Source organism: Harpia harpyja, chromosome 13 (genome assembly GCF_026419915.1).
Source record: "Harpia harpyja isolate bHarHar1 chromosome 13, bHarHar1 primary haplotype, whole genome shotgun sequence".
Taxonomy (NCBI): domain Eukaryota; kingdom Metazoa; phylum Chordata; class Aves; order Accipitriformes; family Accipitridae; genus Harpia; species Harpia harpyja.
This window is the reverse complement of record NC_068952.1, coordinates 6,320,847-6,340,829: the sequence shown is the minus strand read 5'-3', so window position 1 is coordinate 6,340,829 and position 19,983 is coordinate 6,320,847. Positions and strand designations below refer to the sequence as shown.

At 45.3% G+C, this 19,983-nt stretch overlaps 2 protein-coding genes across 3 annotated transcripts in view; both read right to left on the bottom strand.

Moving 5' to 3' along the window:
• Window positions 1-2,032, bottom strand: part of LIN9 (lin-9 DREAM MuvB core complex component) — a 40,731-nt gene extending 38,699 nt beyond the window's left edge. For both annotated transcript variants that reach the window (XM_052806266.1, XM_052806267.1), the window contains exon 1: window positions 1,954-2,032. In XM_052806266.1, coding sequence (XP_052662226.1) covers window positions 1,954-2,032 — 79 coding nt within the window. The remainder of the gene's footprint in view (window positions 1-1,953) is intronic.
• Window positions 2,033-7,702: 5,670 nt separating this feature from the next.
• The window catches only part of PARP1 (poly(ADP-ribose) polymerase 1), a 38,496-nt gene continuing 26,215 nt past the window's right edge, over window positions 7,703-19,983 (bottom strand). Inside the window, exons 15-23 of the mRNA XM_052806174.1 lie at window positions 14,796-14,879; window positions 13,862-13,984; window positions 13,302-13,430; window positions 12,849-12,947; window positions 12,134-12,286; window positions 11,732-11,859; window positions 11,281-11,342; window positions 10,080-10,194; window positions 7,703-8,547 (exon numbers count right to left, since the gene is read on the bottom strand). Coding sequence (XP_052662134.1) covers window positions 8,466-8,547; window positions 10,080-10,194; window positions 11,281-11,342; window positions 11,732-11,859; window positions 12,134-12,286; window positions 12,849-12,947; window positions 13,302-13,430; window positions 13,862-13,984; window positions 14,796-14,879 — 975 coding nt within the window. The 3' untranslated portion in view covers window positions 7,703-8,465. The remainder of the gene's footprint in view (window positions 8,548-10,079; window positions 10,195-11,280; window positions 11,343-11,731; window positions 11,860-12,133; window positions 12,287-12,848; window positions 12,948-13,301; window positions 13,431-13,861; window positions 13,985-14,795; window positions 14,880-19,983) is intronic.

Below are 19,983 nucleotides of genomic sequence, written 5' to 3'. Positions count from 1 at the left end.
GGAATGGAAGCACAAAGCAAACACTCTTTGAAACTTTCGCGTTTCTAGCAGTTCACCAACAGTAGAGAAAACACGAAGCTCCCTATTTGATAAAAAACCAAGACATCCCCTACTTGCACCAAACTTGGGTAAATACAAACCTTAGGGGCAAGGTCAGCACAGCAGAAGCCTATTACCTTCACAAACACACACACTGTGTGTCTGCTTCGCCTGCCAAGCAGATACCATAACAATGACACTGCTGGCAAGGTTCTGCAGTATAGCACAATCCTAAGCGAAACTGAATCACACACACTCTATCCTAGTATCCGTTACAGGTGAAGTAACAGACCTGTTAAATCTCCCTGATGCCACTGTAGGCAACATAAAGGTGGCAGAGACGAAAAATTTCTTTTTCGTACTTTACGTTAACTTCTTGAAACACGTGTCGCCTTCCCTGCAAGATGGGTAAGGCAAAGGGAGGAACAGTAACTTACACACTGTCCATTCTAGTGAAGTAGGAAAGTTGATTCAATAAGCAATAAAACGTTGCTAATTATTAATTACAGTTGTCTCAGTTGGTCTATGACTTATATTAATCAGAATCTAATGTGGTACAGCATACATGACTGAGCTGTACCAAATTGAGAGTGTCAGTTCTAACCTTAATTTACGATGATCCTTCATAAGCCTGTTCAGTTAACACAATGACACTGGCTATGTAGGCATATTAACCAATTTTTCTCCTGACAGTTGTTGGAGTTGTAACAAAGACCCACACAGAGCAGTAAGAAGCAAGATTTCAACTCTGAGTTGCCTCTCTGAGAATCTTCTGATATAGAAATAATTGGTATGTTCATGAACTTGCACGGTGATGCACAAAACAGTGTCAACCAAAAATATAAGTCTACCCTGTTGTGTGCACGTTCACTGAACTACTAAATGCCCTAGTTTTAGCTTGGCATGTACTTACAGTTTGTAAGAAGACCTAGCAAGACAGCACGTAGACACATTTTATGTTGAATAATTTCCTCTTCTATAACACTCAAGTACCTCGTGTGTGAATCCATATACATGGCGATATGTGTATCTTTTTCATCTATACCTCAGTTTTTACCTAATCCTCACGTGCGCTGAAAACGGCATCCACAGAAACCCTATGTAGATGTGTAGGTCTGTATGTATGCAAGCATATATTTCCATACTGCCTTCCTATACAACTAGCTTTCACCTACTGACACACAATACAGGGTCTTTGAGCTCTTCCCTCTGCATTTATCAGTGCCCCCTAGATGCAATGTGCGTGCCCTAACCCCCCCAGACCTTCAGAGGTGCTCACGCTGTACACATCAGATGCTATGTATACCCAAGCCCTCCTGCCCCCCTCGGACGACAGAAGGGACAGGAGCACCGGGCTGCCCACCCCTTCCCCGGGCAGGACGCTCCTTCCCCCGCACTGCCCTCACCCCCGCAGGCAGGGCAGGCTGTCAGGTGTGCCCCTCACACTCACGCCCTCCCCTCCCCGCCCGGCTCCCGGTCCCCACACCCGGCCCGCCCGCCCGGCAGGTGACGCCCGGCCAGCCCCGCCGCCTCACCCGGGCGGGGCGGGGCGGCGCGGGGGCCCAGCCCCAGCACCCCCGAGGGCAACGGGGGTCGCAACCTCGGCAGGGAGCTCCTCGCCCGCTGCCCTCCCCGCGCCACCGGCTGGGCCGGGCCCTCGTTCGGGAGGGGCGGCGGCGGCGGGGCGACGGCGGCGGGGGGGGGGGGGGAAGGAGGGGGGGGCCGGGCCGGCCCGGTTGCCAGGGAGGAGGCTCGGGCTCGGGCTCCGGCCCCGCACAGCGCCCACGACGAGAGGGAGGGAGGCGGGCCGGCGGCGGGGCGCGGCGCGGGTGTCCCGCCGGGGGAGGGAGGCGGGGGCGAGGGGGCGGCGGTGCCGTGAGGGCGGCGGCGGCGGGGGCACGGGTCTCTACTCACTCTCGTCAGGCAGCTGATCGAGCTCCGCCATCTTGAACGAGCCGCGCCGCTTTTTCAAAGGCTGCCTGGCGCGGTGCATTCTGGGGGAGGAGACGGGGCCTTGCGCGAGGCGGCGCTGCCGCGCGGGGACGGCGCTGGCGGGCCAGGCGCGCGGCGGGCGCGTGCGCGCGCGGGGAGGCGGGCGGGGGCGGGGAGGCGGGCGTTCGCCGCCCTGAGGAGCCGAGGGCTGAGGGGAAGGGGCGGCGGGTGGCCGGCTGCTCGCCCCGCGGTGCTCCGGGGCGATTGTGGAGAGGAAGGGGGCTTTGCCCCGGTCCGCTTAGGTGCGAGGGAGAGGGGGGACGGACAGCGTCCGTCTGTGACTGAAACCGTAGACTCCCCGCCGCGGGCCTCCTGGATGGTGGCAGGATGAGGGGGAACGGGCGAGGGGCGGTTCGGGGAGGGGGTAGACTGTCACTCGGTCCAAAGGGTCACCCCAAAGTCGCCGTGCTAGCTTAGTGTCTTCAAACAATCCCTATATTATATCCGTCTTCCTTCATTAAATAATAATTTTTTGCTAAACTGTACTTATTTTCCTTGTCTCTGCTTTTCACTGTTAGCTGTCCTGTGCCTAACCTAAATGATAGCAAAGGTGAGACTTCAGAAGGAGTAAGTGATAAGCATAAAAGCCCCGGCATAATCAGCCCTGGCCCCTTAGCCACCGTCTGTGGCACTCTTCGTGAAGAGTTGACTAAAATGCTCCTCGAGGCCAAGGCCTGAAGGTCAAGGTCTCACTCCTCACCCAGCTCGAGGGAGAGAGCCAACAAACCACTGACAGTGGATAGTTGTTGCCTAACAAACTCCTTGTCTTGGTCTGCCCTCTAATGCAGTCCCCAACCATCACAGCTGAAAGCTTTCTGCAGGCAGCAGAGATAGTTTCCTTACCCAGTTCCCTTAGGTCTCTGCACCACAGCGAATTTTAAAGCTATTACCATAAACCACAAGCACCTTAAGTGCTTATGGAGCTGACTCTCTACATGCATTGGGCTTTGACAACAGTACCTATGCTACTTATACCAACCAAAATGCCTTTTTTTTTTTTATACATATATATAAATGAAAATGCAAATTGAAGCTCAAAATAAATTAACATTATATCTCAGTCAAGGCTAAGTCAGTGTCACATCTTAAGCATTTATTGCCAACAGCATGATGGTGTAATGCAAAATGGATGCTATGCCTGCTTGCATCTCTTTAAAAGCATCTAGGTGAAACCAAAGATTCTGCAAAACACAGAAAATGTATACCTTGGGACACGGAATAGAGTTTTTAATTTGTGTTCTTAATTTGCTAATGAACTCAGATGACTAGGCACTGTAGTGGGTTGAGAGGGGCAGGATATAGGTCATGCTATTAAACAATTTAAAAAAAAAAAAAAATCAATGCTGCCCTTGTGCTTAAGAGGAAAAAAGTGAGTTTCTAAGAGAAGAAACAAACTGAGTAAAAATCATTTAGAAATTCCCCCAGGGCTTTCTATGTACATTGCAGCAGAGCTTTAAAAAAAAAAAAAAAAAAAAAAAAAAAGAAAGGTAACAAGAGAAGACAAAGGCTAGCAGGCATTACCACCCCCTTTTCCAGGTCATTCTGAAGTGCTGTTAAAACAGCCTTCCTTCCCCTTAGCCCCCAAAGGGACGAAGACAGTTCAGCAAGAACTCTCCATACTGCACAGCACAAAACAAAGCAACTACAGCAGAGAGATGCAAAGCAGCATAGGCATAATGCGCTAAATAAACTAATAACAAAAAGCAACAAAATAGTAATCTGTGCTCTTTCAAAGGCAAAAACTACACATTAAACCCTGTACAATCTTCCCCTTTAATAAAACACCTCCACCAGCCAAAAGGCCTGACATGGACCAGACCTTCCAGGCTCAGGTAAAGAAGAGTGTGTTAACGACACCATTACTCTTTCTGTATTTCAGCTAGGCTCCCCTTGTTCCAAGGGTTGTGTGTTAATGCTCAACTGAGAGGCGACACTGAGACTTCCACAGCTGACAGAAGATGCTGACCACCAGCAAGATGTCTACTTCTGTGCTCCTGGTCATCAGGTCTCGCTGTGCTGAAAGCAGTGGTTGCCCAGCACCACCCTGATGCTAGACCTTTCACCCAAGGAAGGGATTTTCAGGGGAGGGAAGAAAAAACTTCTACAACACAATCGCATTTTGCAACAGTCCTCAGAGCCTGAATTTCTAGAAGGGAAAGGACAGAGGAAAAAAGAAACAAAAAAATCCCCAAGGCCTTTCAGGGCTTCTTTGTACATTGTGATAAAACTAGAAAACAGATGAAAGAGCTAAATTTCCCCCCGCCCCCAACACCTCCTGCCGATCATCTTAAAAATTACCAGGTCAGAAGGCAGAATTCAGCTCCCAACAGCATGATGCTGGGTATTCCTTCATTTCATTCCAACTGCTGCATTTGAAAAATATTTAGCAGAAGCTATTACCATTCACTGTGCTGAAAGGGTAACGATCAACACTGTATTATGAGGATTCCTACTATAAAAGACTTTTTACATCTTGGCCTTTTATGAATGCTGCAGTATCCCTATATTCTGGTTCTTCATTTCTCCTGTGCATGCTGTTTCCAAGTCACACAAACGCAACCCTGTTTGACAAAGTGGTGTTTGACATAGCCAGTGCCATTTGACTGTATGCAGACAAACACACAACGCTTTCAGTGCATCCTTTTACTATTCTGGCAAATTTGTGGTTTACACTTGGGTGATGTGGAAATGACACAATTATTCTGATAGACAGGCATGGTGACCGAGAACATCATTGCTAACAACCTGCCATTAGGTACTGCTGACTCACCTGCCTTGCACAGATGGAGGGAGATCTTTAAACTGGCTTCACTCATGCCATTCGCTTTCCCAGAGGGTCATGTTAGGCAACCGCTCTTAATGGTGTGCGCCAAAACGCTGCAGAAAGTGCTCCCATGCTCCCATTTCACCTTAATTACTGCAGATGATATTAAGACATGGGTTACACCACCTACTAATCAATGCATTCAGAGTAGTGTCAGCACAGTGCAGGTAGTGCTACATCCTGGGGACAGGAGACGGCTAGGGTGTCATTTTCTCACCTCCCCTAGGCAGGCACTAGTAGTAGGAAGAAAAGCACAGGCAGCTGGCAGAAGAGTGTGCTCTTCGGTCACTGATGTTCTTGTGAAGTCTGAGTCCTGCTGCATTAATCACATTATGAAATTAGAATTTGTTACAAGGGGGCAGGAGAAGCAGTAGTTTCCCCTTTCAGTTGTTGGGAAGCCATTCCTTCTCACCTTCAGACTGTACTTGAGTATCTCACTTTCTGTGAAAGCGACCCGCAAAGCCCACTGGCTCACATGCTACTTTCACACTGGAATGAATGAAAACCAGCAAGTCATCTTGACTGGGACCTACATCCACACTTCTTCTCATAGGTGCCACTGCATCTCCAAAATGATAATTTCTGGAGAAGTAGCCTGGCATTTATTTGAAAATAAAAGTACACACAAGCTCTTGGTCAGATGCATGTACTACATGACAGTGGAAACTATTTTTTTAAGGGCATAAAAGGAGTGACAGTATAACGGACTAAGTTAGGGGCCTCACCACATATATAAAAGCAATTTAAGCAAAATACTAAGTGGGATGTAAGTTGGCCACAAAAACACTTCAGCAGAAAATTATGTCCCCAGAACTCACAGAGGGAGGTCTGGAACAGTCTTCCAGAAAGCAAGCTGAAGCAAAGACCTCAGGAGTTACAAACACTGCACGACTCATTTAAGAACATGAGTACAACCCTTTACGGTATTGAGAAAGTTTGATGTGCCCGGAGATCTTTTTCACGTATAAATTATTTGGCCTTTTTTTTTTTTCCCCCTCTGACTATAGACAGAAGGGGGGGGGGGGCACGGATTTCATTAAAGGCTGTACCAACTGATTTAAAGATTGTTTTATGGCTAAAGTACCAGGCTGGGTGACCTGTGCTGTATTTTTTTCTCAGTCACTTCTTTCCTGCATGACCTTGGGCAAGACACAAACAGTTTACACTGACTGCCAATCAGTAGGCCTAGGCTGGCTTCCTTCAGTTTACCCAGATCATATAAACTGCATGGACTATCTTAACATTTGCGAGCCATTGTACAACAGAGCCTCCAGCCATGCTAAATAAAGATAAAATGGTTAAATATTTATAAATTGCTGCTTTTTGTAGTTTAACATTTAGATCAGCAGTCATTCCTCATCATTCCTCAACATCCCTCCTCTGAAAAAAGCAGAAGATGTCATGGGACCTAATGTCTTGACAACTCATTCCTTTCAAGTAGTTTTGACAGAAATGGGACTACCTATTCAGCCAGCTCTGCTTCGTGCACATACTCCAAAAGTAATGCCTTCAGTGGTTGTCACCGTGCTGCTCTTCTCAGCCTGGCCCCAGGGAGAGGCTGTCTGTATGCTGGGTCGCAGTGGTACCAGCACCTGCTTTCAGCAGAAGCAGGTCCACTTCGCAGTTGGACAAGCTGGCAGCAGGAGCAGCGCCTGAATTCACATTAGATTTCACTGCAGGGCAGTCACAGCAGGGCTCTCCTATGGTCCCCAAAGGGCACCTGCTGCCTTCGCAGAAAGTCCTGTCCCATTGTATCTTTTACTGCTGTATTTGCGAGGTTAGAGACAGCTTGGGATACACTTGCTTGTGCTGCAATTACAACGGAGCACTACATACACATCGTAAAGCACTCCCCGCGCTGCTTGGGTTGGAGCAAAAGGGAACTTTGAGCCACCTCTGGTACAGGTGACAGAGGGAACATCAAAAGCATCTACCTTTAATTCCTGGTCCCAAACTGAACTGTAAGCTGTTTGGGCTCCCCCCCCCGGAAAAAACCCCCAAACCCAAACATCTACCTCACAACTAAACTGAATGAGTTCTCGTGTTCTCTTCCAGAGACTGACAAGATTATACTTAAGTGACTGACCAAAAGTTTCTGTTGGAAGCAAAACAATGATTAGCCACTGGTTAAGCTACTGAAGAACCTGAAGACAAGGGCTACTCTCTTCACTTCCTCTCAAAATCCATTAGCACCAACCTCAGTCGATTCTCTTGCGTTGAACTGTCAAGCCATGTGACTTACCCGGTCCTTCCACATTTCCTTCTCTGCCCGACAACAGCTTTGTTTTCTGGCTACCACTCCTCACCCTCCCCTCCTTCAGGGGTCCTGGAAACAGCTGCACCGTAAGCTACCACTTTGGCTTCAAACTCCTTTTTCAAAAGGTATTGGGACATGACAATGTTTTAGGAAACAGATCTGCTGTTACCACGCAGGTTACCAGAGACTGAAACTACAACTGTCAGAATGAGCTTGAACTGTCCCTTCTTGGGAAGGGAACTGTCATAGTGGAGGAGATACTGAATGCACTGCCAATGCAGAGCTGTGCCTGGGGATTAGCCAACTTGCCCTAATAGCTCAGGGAAATCAGTAATTTTTGAAAAGAAAGAACTGATGTTGCTCTATAGTCAAGTACTCCTATATTGCTCAATGACTTACTGAAAGTGAGAAGTAACAAACACCACTAAACATCGAAATTATTAGTTTATATTGATGTTTCAAGACAGGGATTTCAAGACTACCCACAGAGTAGCAATTGACCTCACTCCAGGTCATGAGTGCAGCTTGAGCCCAAACTCAACTTACAGCTTTGTTAGGACTTGAGTCTACAACAACCAACTTGCATCACGTTGAAGGTAGATATTAAAGGAGATTTATTGGGGCTAATACTAAATTCAAACAGCCACAAATTCATTTCCATGTTTACCACACCAACCGTTGACAGATGAAGTCTCAGTGGAAAGTCCGAATTTTCATTTCGCCTTGACTTCCTGAAACGTGACTACAGATTTCAATATTTGGCATTTGATCTTCAGAGAGAGATATCATGTTTAAGAACATTCTACCAAATACATTTAAATCATGACTCAAAACCCAAACAGTTTGGAAGTTTTGAAACAAAGCTGTTAGTATGAAATTAGCTTTTATTTTTTACCTCAAAATAAATGCACATGTATCATTTATTCAAATGAAAACTGAGAAAGGGTATCTTAAACAAGAGGGAACCTTAACAGAGCAAATATCGCAAACATCCTAAAGTTCTTTTTCCTGCTATTGCCCAGCTCTGTTTGGCTAAAGACACAAGCTTGGTTTTTGTTTGAGGGTGGGTTTTTTTTTGGTCAGTTTGGTCAACTAAAAGAAACACTTAAAAGCCCCAAAATTAGAAGTGGTACAAAACAAAACCAGGTACTCGTTCTCATCAGAATTCAGGTCCATGTGTTGCCACACATTTATAGAAAACTTTCACTAAGTGTCGTACTAAATAGGATTTAGTAACCTTTTCTGCAGTTTAGCTCTTGATATCTTGGTAAGAGAAGTCAATGCGTAAGCATGTCAGAAGTCAACGCTATAGTGTAACTACAGTATAACTCTAACAGGGCTTCTAAATACTGTTCACCAGAGTGATGTCTTATAGTTGAATTTCAATTTCAGCAGGTACTTCAGATTTACCTGAGCAACATCATACACAATATATCTGGGAAGAATGTTAAGGAATAATTATAGTTGTTGATATTAATAACACAGAAAAACCTCAAAACATAGTAAAACTTTACCTGTGAACTTAAGTTACGATACAGATGCTTGTGTAATTAAGCAGTTCTAACAGCTCAAACCACAAATCTTTAAATTTGACTTTTCTTTGAATCTGAAAATGTTTTATACAATAGTTAGAAACAAACAACTAACAGTCATATGCAGAATTAATGACGGTGCAGCAGGAATCCTGAATGACAGGCAGGTGAACTGACTTAGATACGGGGCTGTAGCTCTTGAAGATTATTTTTTGTCAGCCAGAGCCATAACACACAACATCTCTCCTGCTATCTCAACAGTGGACTGACGTAGCCTAGATAATATCTGCAGTTACAGACTTAGCATCTACAATTATAATCATAGCTCTGTTGCTACCTTCCAGCACAAAGTCATTAATGTCCTCTTAATTTCCCACCCAAAACCCCAAACTGGAATCAGAAAGAAGAGCTCTACAATGGTTGGCAGTGCTTGCACATTCTATGACCACACTGCACCATTTTGTTTTTTCAGAAGACAGTCCCAGCTCGCCTATTTGTTTCTCAATGCTTTAGGCCTCAAATTTACCTCTAATCCCAATTTTAGATGAAAAGCATCCCCATTAAACAGTGTAAAACAAAATGAATGCACATCATGTTACCTCAATTAGCTATTATTAACTGTATTATATTGTATCACCTGACCAAGACAGATGCTGTATTTAAGAAAACTCAAGATAAAAACAGTGCTGCCATGAGTTCTGTTGCCAAGACTGCTTGTAAGAGGGAAACAGCTTACCAAGAGAGAAGACAGTTTCTGCGCAACCCAGAGGTTGTATTAATGTGTCACTTGCTTCAATAGCAGTGAAGAGAATTATCTGGGACCTCAGACATCACTTATTCTTATGACCTCGTGTGAATGTTGAGCACACATTCATTTGGGGGCACTTCGGCCTAGAAAGAGGCTTAATAGCTACATCTCTGATGGGCATCTGAGCTTCACCTCAACACTTGCAAAGGGTCTGGGGAACACAAGAGAAGCTGTGTGATGATAGACTCCATCAAGCCACAGAGCTGGCTCCCCCACCTCCTCCTGGCCAAGCTGGCCAGCCACAGCACCACAAGGAAGAAACCAGACTGGAGTGATGTGAAACCACAGGCTGCATTCCTCTGTCCTTGTCCTGGCACGTCTCTGGGCAAGGCACTACTGGGCTGTGTTGCCTGGCCACTCCAATGCTTTCACATATTGAGTCTTGTTGGGGCAACAGCTATTTGCTACATGTATTGTTTCCTTTTTTTGCAGAATAATAATTTAAGTGTGAGAACTGTAAAATCATCTCCCTTGGAGAAGAGACTCTAAATTGTCTGCGTGTACTCCAAAGCAGATCTAAAAGAAACAAAAGACAGTGTGCCAAACTCCTGACCGACATTAGCGAGGTCCTGCTAAACTCAGCAACACTCAAACACAGTGTGCAGCCAACATAATAGCAAAGGATACTCATTATACAGAAGACAGGTATCATTAATTCCTGTTGAAATCCCATTCCCTAAGGGAACCTCTACACCACCAAGGGTGGTAGTGGCTGTGGGATCAGGTGCAGTTTTGCCCAAGCCTAGAAAGGGGAAAAACATTAGTTAGAAATCTAGAAGGCAAACACAGACTGTGCACATGAAGAAATGACTCAACCAGCCAAATATTACTTCACATAAACCAAGTGCAAAAGTATCTTAAAAAGAACACAAAGAATACAGTCTGTTTATTCAATTCAGCATCACCATACTTATGGTAGTCATACTCAGCTATATTAGAAGTAGAGAATTTTAGACTTTTGGCTACTAATTGTCTAATCTGTATGATCAAACCTAAACCAGACCAGATTTATAGCTCTCATATCTGAGGTCCATTAATGAAAACATGCACATTGCGGCATTTTCAGAGAAGTATAACAAACCAATTCTTATTCTCTTTAAACTCTTCAATACAAATCTGATCTGACATTCATAATAGTGTGAGTAGTATGTATTGAAAAAGATGCTAAATCACATTTTATTCTATTTTAGGCAACTGATTTTTTAAGCCTCTCAAATAAATAGTTTAAGAAAAGCCACTCATTACTGAATGTTACTGTTCTCCGCTCTCCCATCTCGGTACAGAAGATAGTCATGATTACCATTTCTTTTGCCCGAATTAGAGAGCTAAGTCTTTTCTCTCATCTTCTTTTTCAGTGCAATATACTGATACTTTTTGCAGATAGAAGTGTAATGAGAACAGCTGTTCTATCTGAACTTTTATTCTTAGCTTTTCCCTTCTCTCCAAGCTTCTAAGGCACTTTGAAGGCTAAACAATTATTCTTCTGATCTACCAAACCTCTCATCTTTCCTCTAAAATACATAGTATTGTTATGATGAAAGCGAGTAAGAAGCTGGAGAACGCACCTTACATTTTCTCGTGTGATGTCAAATGAAAGTTTCCCCCTGAACTTCAGGCAAGACATTAACTTCAGTCTTAACATTCCAAGCATACTAACTCCCACCTCAAAACACCACATACATATATACAGATGCAACTATAGGGCAACATTATGCAAACCCTTAAAGGAAGTACAGCTATGAAATTACTATAGTTCTCTTCGCTAAGCGGAGAGCCACAATAGTTTGCCATCAATAACAGATTACCAATGACAACTGCTAATGCTTACCTTTCACACTGTGTTTTCCCTTGGGCAATTTTGTTATGTGAGAAGCATTCTTTAGCTCATACCTGGACAGCACAAAGAACACACAATAGCATTTTACATTCATCTTAAACTACCTTGGTGGAAAAAATCACATTTTTTTCAGGCTTCAGTTTATGGTGAGTTAATATAAAGTTAATTTAAATTCTAGACTTCTAGAACTCAACAGCCTTCCTTCTTTGTCTCAGTTACTAATTTTAATGATATTGGCATTTAGTACAAGATTCTAGACCTGCAACAGTGATTTCCGCCCCCCCGCCCCAATAGCTCTCATTTTAAGAAAAAAGAAGTCTTGTTTCTACAGGAATACCACGTGCTCTTTCTTCACACTGAAGAAAAGGTTTGCAATTTTAGCATCACCTTCTGCCATGATATATTAAGCATGTTTGGCAAATAGTCTTCATAAGTTACTTACATATTTCCAAGGGCAACTTCTCCCAGTAGTATTAAGCCTATGGGATCAGCTTGAGATGTGTGACAGTAGTTGGCACTCTTGGATACCATGTCTGCAAAATAGATGCCCTTCCCAAACATGTAGCCAGTCTGCAAGCAGCAAAAGAAGAAAAAAAAAAAAATTGGGACAATAACACAAAGGCAGCATTGAATCCGCCTGGCTGGGCTCCCAGGAGAGCAAAGCTGCAACTCAAGCTCTTGCAGACACCAGTCAGCAACCAATGCTGGACACACAATGTTGCCTGCATGCTGAAAGAAAATATTGAGCCTGCCCCACAGAGAAATTCTCCTATTTAGGTTGTCTCCAACTGTGGCCAACTCTGGGCACAGGGATGGAGGCAGCCAGAGAAGCTGTTTAACGTACCACAGGAGCTTCAGGGGGAGCTATCCGGAGACCCTGTGAGAGGATACCAGCGAAGTTGGTGGTGCGGGAACCATGCCACAGCAGCTGGCGATTATGAAGCTGCTTAAATGGCTTGTAACGCTGACTCTCTCCTTCACGCTCAATCCTGAAGATCTTCAATTCAAAAAGAGATAGGAAGAAAAGAACAACCAAGCAAATAAACCATTACCTTCATGCAACTAATCAGATGGGAAAAAAAAAATCATCTATCTAGTCTGGAATATACGCTAATCTGCTAGGAAAATTGATCTGGATGGTTTTTAGTATTTGCAGTTTGCTGTGTCATGCTAGCAAAAAAGAGGTAGCATTGATCACACAGTACTTGTTATTGATTACTTCTGTATCTTCCCTTCTGCATTTTCATGAGATCATAGTTTTCAGAAAAATCATTCAGTGGACTAAGGCTCAGTTTTAGAAGATGATTACTCCTCCACCTCCTTTTTGAGGCCAATTAAATTAAAATAAAAAACACACCCCCACAGACAGCTCAGTAAGCTTAGACTTATCTCTGTCTAGACTTTTACTATTCTATTAAATAGCAATTGGTCTATCAAACCATCCCTTCAACAAAAGAAACTAGATAAGCTACTCAAAAATCAAAGGAAACCGCAAACAAGTCAGTCGACTTAGAAGAGTCCATCTTCACAAACTTAAACCCCAGTATTGCCCAGCTTACATCCACGACTTTGAGATCATATGCATTGTGAGTAGCAGCATGAGTATTTTTCACATATTGTTTAATAATCTTGGCTTCTTCTGAATCTTTGTCAACAACCTGCAAAGAGGCAAACGAGAGAAGTTTCTTTAGCGTACAAACTAGGAGGCTTCTTATAAGGTGATGACATCCACCATATGCTTGCAACTCCCCAGTTTAAGCCTCCTTTATCATTTACGTGGAAATTTATTCCCAGCTAGAGAAGATGTACAGGTATACAGACAGCACTCAGTCACAGAATGTCTGAGATGGGAAGGCACCTCTGGAAATTGAGATGATTTCCAACTCCCCTGCTCAAAGCAGGGTCAGCTGGAGGAGGTTGCCAAGGGCTGAGTCCATTTCATTTGTTGTACTCTAAACTAACAGGACACCAGCTTGTATTCACAGTGACTCATTTCCTTTTATTTCCTTTACCTTAATATCAGTTCGAAGTTTTTCATAGTTGATGTCAATTGGGTCTTTATCTCCATCTTCATTTCCACCTCTTAGAAGGCTGTAAGCAACCTCAATATCAAGCAAGTTGTCCAACATCTGCACTTTAGCCTGAAGAATTTGAAAAGGTTATTTTACTTGTGCCTTTGACATGTTCAGAATAACTCTGGAATACCCCAAATTATAAAAGTGTATGTGAATCACTGGCCACACACTGCCGTCTAACAACACAACATTGCCTTTTTTTTAAAAAAAAATAATATATATACTTAAACATCCTAAAATACACAAACATATACACATATATATAAACAAGACTATAATATATAACATATGTATCTTCTAATACCATATATATAATTATTTGTATATGTATACACACATATATACACATAAACAAAAAGATATTCTGAAGAAAAACAAGCTTAACCTCATGAAAGCATGAGGTTAAAGCAAGTCTTAAAACCTCACAAATTCTCTGTATTAGATATTTGATAAGAAGACCTGTTGCCTGCAGACAACATACTGTTTCCATTCAATACCTGAATGTATTCCAAGTTATTTAGGAGAGGTGGTTTCTTCATCCCAAAGTCATGAGGAATCAGAGTGTAGAAGCGGTTGGAGAGGTCCAAGATCTGGGATTCTGAACCACTGTCAGAAACCGCCTAGACAAAACAAGCACCAAAGAAAATTGCTGAGTAAGCTTAAGTCTCCATAGCAATAGACACAGACAAGATACTTGAGGACTAATACAGAAGCAGCAATACAAATAGTGTTAAAGCTGAAACTCCCACAGAACTAAAAAGGGCAATTTATTTAATTGTTTTGCATGTAGTAAGTCACAGTATGTGCACAGAAATGCACAGACTTTCTGGTACAAGAAAAATCTAATGGGGATTATGTTTCTGGAAGGCAAAATAAAGGCTTCTGGATATGGAAGGGGTGCATGTCCTTGGCAAGGTACTGGTCCACTCTTAACAACTGAAGTAAAACCTCATCTGTGCTTTGGCAGGGAGCCCATAACAAGAAGCAGGGTATACCGGTACACTTTTGCAAGCTGTTTAAGGCAATACTATGTAGTGATTCTTGGAATGGTCCAGATCATGATGTGTAAATACAGTAATGTCATCAAGCCAGACCCTTTCCTGTGTCAACATAACCTTTATTCTCATCCTCAAACAGAATTCTCTGGGGTGGAAACACCAGCTCGCTACTAGATCAAAACTCTGGCTTCATTTGCTCAACTGCCATTTATGCCTGGCTCAGCCTGAAGTTTGTGCTACAAAAGTGTGAAAGATACAAGTACTGCCCAAACTGGTATAACAGGGAAGAGAACTAGTTACCTGTGGAAGCCACATCCTCTTCTCCAGCGAGAGAGCACACAGATCTTTATACACACAGCTCAGCATTCACCCCACTCCAAGCCCAGAACAACTTCTGAATTCCCCTCTTGCTTTAAAACTCTTTCATGCTCACCTGCTGAACCTCGTTAAGGATGGAGTATGCGCTCTGGATCTGTCGCTTGCTCAGTTTTCCCAATGGCATCTTCTGCAGGTCAATCTGATGAAGATTTAAATGATTAAAAGAGGATTTCACTACATTGAAACTACTGCAGCATTCCCTCTCTAGTTTTTAGGGAACAAATCTCTCCATCCTGGTAGGACTGACCCCATGAAGAATGGAAACATTTCAGACTTGGTATTAATTTTCTGTGGATTGAAGAATGATGTCAGAAGGACAGTGCACGCTACTGAGAAGACATCCTATAAACAAAGGAATACTGCAATAGGAAACTAAGCATGCATGCTAGGGGAACAGAAAAATAAGGTATTAAGCATCTGGCTAGAAGTTTAATATTGACCTGGTGTCAGATGCATTCCTCAATCACTTCAGTAACCATACATTTCAGACTGGCAAAGAAGCAAACTGAATTAAATAGTTCTTGTTCATAAGATCACCTCTGTCTCTAGGTACAACCTAGCACACCTTCTTCCAACATTACCCTACAATTATCAAGGATCAAACGCAAAGAGGTTTTTAAGATGCTTCGTATTCATTAATGAAAAACAAATAAAAAAAAAAGCAACTAAGTTAAAAGCGATGTCTTGGTTGCCTGCGTTTAGAATCATAGAATCATTTAGGTCAGAAAAGACCTTTAAGATCGTCGAGTCCAACTGTAAACTAACACTGCCAAGCCCACCAGTAAACCATGTCCCTAAGTGCCACATCTACATGTCTTTTAAATACCTTCAGGGATGGTGATTCCACCACTTCCCTGGGCAGTCTGTTTCAATGCCTGACAACCTTTTCGGTGAAGAAATCTTTCCTAATATCCAATCTAAACCTCCCCACGCGCAACTTGAGGCCTTTTCCTCTCATCCTATCACTTGTTACTTGGGAGAAGAGACCGACCCCCACCTCACTACAACCTCCCTTCAGGTAGTTGTAGAGAGCGATAAGGTCTCCCCTCAGACTCCTTTTCTCCAGGCTAAACAACCCCAGTTCCCTCAGCTACTCCTCGTAAGACTTGTGCTCTAGACCCTTCACCAGCTTCATTGCCCTTCTCTGGACACACTTCAGAACCTCAGTGTCTGTCTTGTAGTGAGGGGCCCAAAACTGAACACAGTACTCAAGGTGCGGCCTTACCAGGGGACGATCACCTCCCTGCTCCTGCCGGCCACAGGATTTCTGATACAGGCCAGGATGCCATTGGCCTTCTTGGCCACCTGGGCACACTGCTGGCTCATATTCAGCTGGCTGTTGACCAATGCCCCCAGGTCTTTTTCTGCTGGACAGCTTTCCAGCCACTCTTCCCAAGCCTGTAGCATTGCATGGGGCTGTTGTGACCCAAGTGCAGGACCCAGCAGTTAGCCTTGTTGAACTTTATACAATTGGCTTTGGCCCATCAATCCAGCCTGCCTAGATCCCTCTGTAGAGCCTTCCTTCCCTCAAGCAGATCAACACTCCCACCCAACTTGGTGTTGTCTGCAAACTTACTGAGGCTGCACTCGATCCCCTTGTCCAGATCATTGATAAAGATATTAAACAGAACTGGCCCCAATACTGAGCTTTGGGGAACACCACTTGTGGCTGGCTGCCAACTGGATTTAACTCTATTCACCAGAACTCTTTGGCCCCAGCCATCCAGCCAGTTTTTTACCCAGAGTGCGCCCATCCAAGCCATGAGCAGCCATTTTCTCCAGGAGAATGCTGTGGGAAATGGTGTCAAAGGCTTTAATAAATTCCAGGCAGACAGCATTCACAGCCTTTCCCTCATCCACAAAGTGGGCCACCTTGTCACAGAAGGAGATCAGGTTAGTCAAGCAGGACCTGCCTTTCATAAACCCATGCTGACTGGGCCTGATCTCCTGGTTGTCCTGTACGTGCCGTGTGACGGCACTCAAGATGATCTGCTCCATAGCCCTCCCCAGCACTGAGGTCAGACTGACAGACCTGTAGTTCTACGGATCCTCCTTCCAGCCCTTCTTGTAGATGGGCGTCACATTTGCTAACCTCCAGTCAACTGGGACCTCCCTGGCTAGCCAGGACTGCTGATAAATGACTGAAAGTGGCTTGGTGAGCACTTCCACCAGCTCCCTCAGTACCCTTGGGTGGATCCCATCCTGCCCCGTAGACTTGTGTGTGTCTAAGTGGCATAGCAGGTCGCTAACCATTTCCCCTTGGATTATGGGGGATTCATTCTGCTCCCTGTCCCTGTCTTCCAGCTCAGGGGGCTGGATACCCAGAGAACAACTGGTCTTACTATTAAAGACTAGGCAAAGAAGGCATTAAGTACCTCAACCTTTTCCTCATCCTTTGTCACTATGTTTCCCCCTGCATCCAATAAAGGATGGAGATTCTCCTTAGCCCTCCTTTTGTTGCTAATGTATTTATAGAAACATTTTTTATTGTCTTTTACAGCAATAGCCAGATTAAGTTCTAGTTGGGCTTTGGCCCTTCTAATTTTCTCCCTGTGTAACTTCACGACATCCTTGGAGTCCTCCTGAGTTGCCTGCCCCTTCTTCCAAAGGTCATAAACTCTCCTTTCCCCCCCTCTCCCCAAGTTCCAGCCAAAGCTCTCTGTTCAGCCAGGCAAGTGGTATTCCCTGCTGGCTCGTCTTTCAGCACATGGGGATGGCCTGCTCCTGCACCTTTAAGATTACCTTCTTGAAGTATGTCCAGTATTCCTGGACTCCTCTGCCCTTCAGGATTGCCTCCCAAGGGACTCTGTCAACCAGGCTCCTAAACAGGCCAAAGTCTGCCTGCCAGAAGTCCAAGGTAGCAGTTCTGCTGACCCCCTTCACTTCTCCAAGAATCAAAACCTCTATCATTTCGTGATCACTATGCTCAAGACAGCCTCCAACCATCGTTATCACCCACAAGTCCTTCTCTGTTCACAAACAAATCCAGCTGGGTGCCTTCCCTCGTTGGCTCCCTCACCAGCTGTGTCAGGAAGGTAACTTCCACGCACTCCAGGAACTTCCTAGAGTTTCCTCTCCACTGTATTGTATTTCCAGCAGACACCTGGTAAGTTGAAGTCCCCCAAGAAAACAAGGAAGGGTTAGTGATTGCGAGACTTCTCCCAGCTGCTTATAGAGTATTTTGTCCGCCTCTTCATCCTGGTTGGGTGGTCTAGAACAGACTCCCACCATGACATTGGCCTTGTTCGTCTTCCCCCTGATTCTTACCTGTAAACACTCAACCCTATTGTCACCATCATTAAGCTCTAGACAATCAAAACACTCCCAACATACAGAGCTACCGCATTGCTTCTCCCTCCTTGGCTATTCTTTCTGAAGAGTTTATAGACATCCATTGCAGCACTCCAGTTGAGTGAGTCATCCCACCACGTTTCCATGGTGGTGACTATATCATAGTTTTCCTGCTGCACAATGGCTTCCAGCTCCTCCTGTTTGTTGCCCATTCTGGATGCGCTAGTGTAGATGCACTTTCAGATGGGCTATTGATCCCACCACCTTTTTGGGGGGAGAAGCCCTAAATCCTATGTGAACATTCTCAGGCAGTCCGTGGTTTCTAACACATCAATAACCCTTGCACCTTTGCTGCCGCATGGATCTCCATGCCCTACCTCCACTGAGACGGCAGACCAAAGGACCTTGCTAGCATGCCATCCCGAAGATATTGGTGTGCCACCCCCTGGCTTATCTCTAGTGAGCCTGGTTTTATCCCTTTCCCCCTTCAAACCTAGTTTAAAGCTCTTTCAATGAGCCCTGCTAACTCCTGTGCAAAGATCCTTTTCCCCCTTTGAGACAGGTGTACCCCATCTGTTGCCAGCAGGCCTGGTGTCATGTAGACCAACCCATGATCACAAACACCCAAATTCTGCCAGTGACACCAGGCTTGGAGCCAGGTATTGATCTGCTGGCTCTGTTTCTTCCCTCATCGTTCCTTGCAACTGGAAGGACAGAGGAGAACACTACTTGTGCTCCTGACCCCTTAACCAGTTGTCCCAAGGCCCTGAAGTCTCTCTTGACTGCCCTCAGACTTGTTGCAACTTCATCACTGCCTACCTGAAAAATCAATAATGGATAATAATCTCAGGGCCATACCAGGGTAGGAAGCTTTCTCTTCACATCTTTAACCTGGGCCCCAGGGAGGCAGCAGACTTCCCTAAGAAGTGGGTCTGGTCTGCATATTGGGCCTTCTGTTCCCTTCAGAAGGGAGACTCCTATGACAATGACCTGTCTTTTTTTCTTTACGGAAGCAGTTTTGACCCAGGGCGTAGGCCAACGTAACCTCAGTGACACCTCCAAGCTAGACGAACCATCATCCTCATTACTGTTCAGTTCCACTTGCAGAGCCTTGTACCTATCACTTAAGGGCACCTGGGAAGGTGGGGTAGTCACAGAGGAGACGTGCAGGCTACGCCTGGCAGGAACTTATTGCCATTGCCCCCTATCCCTTAAGTCACTGCGTTCAGCCGGGCAGAGAGAGGACAGGGAATCCTCCGTATCATGCGTCCTGTCTGCCTGTCGAGCCTGTCTCAGGGAAGATAGGGTGCGATTCCAGTAGTCTCTCTCTCTCGCACTCCCTGATACTCCTCAACCCACTCACCTCCTCCCGGAGCTCTGTCACTAAGCGGAGGAGTTCCCCTCCCCAGGCACACATCTCACTGCTGCTGGCCGACACCAGCATAAGAGCAGGGCACAGCCTGCAGCCTGGCACTGGGGTGGCAGCCTGTTCCCACCGGAGCTCTGTCTGGGTAGCTGCCTCGGTCGTGGTGGGTGCAGAGCTTAGAAAGGCCACGGCTTTCTGCCAGGTGGATACCATTGCTTCCTGGTTGAGCTGGCAGGGCTTCAGCACCCCTCCTGCATGCCCTTCTGCCCAAACTGCCGCCCCACGCCCTTGATGATGCACCACACCCCGTATGCCCACCCTGGTCGCTGGTCGTCCCCAGGGGCTTCTTTTGTAGGTGTGTGGGAGCTTGCCCGCTATTGCTCCTGGCCCTGCCCAGGTCCCGTCAGCCGCTGTGGCGTGAGCTGCGGGCTCCCAGTGGCTCTCTCGGCTCCCCCAGTTTGGAAAACCCCCTGTGCACTGCGCAGGAGCACTCTGCTGCGGATCCTGCTGGCACCAGAGCTGCTTGCCTCAGCAACTGATTTAATTTCTATGCTGCTTTTGTTTGTGTATTGATGGATCTTGGGAG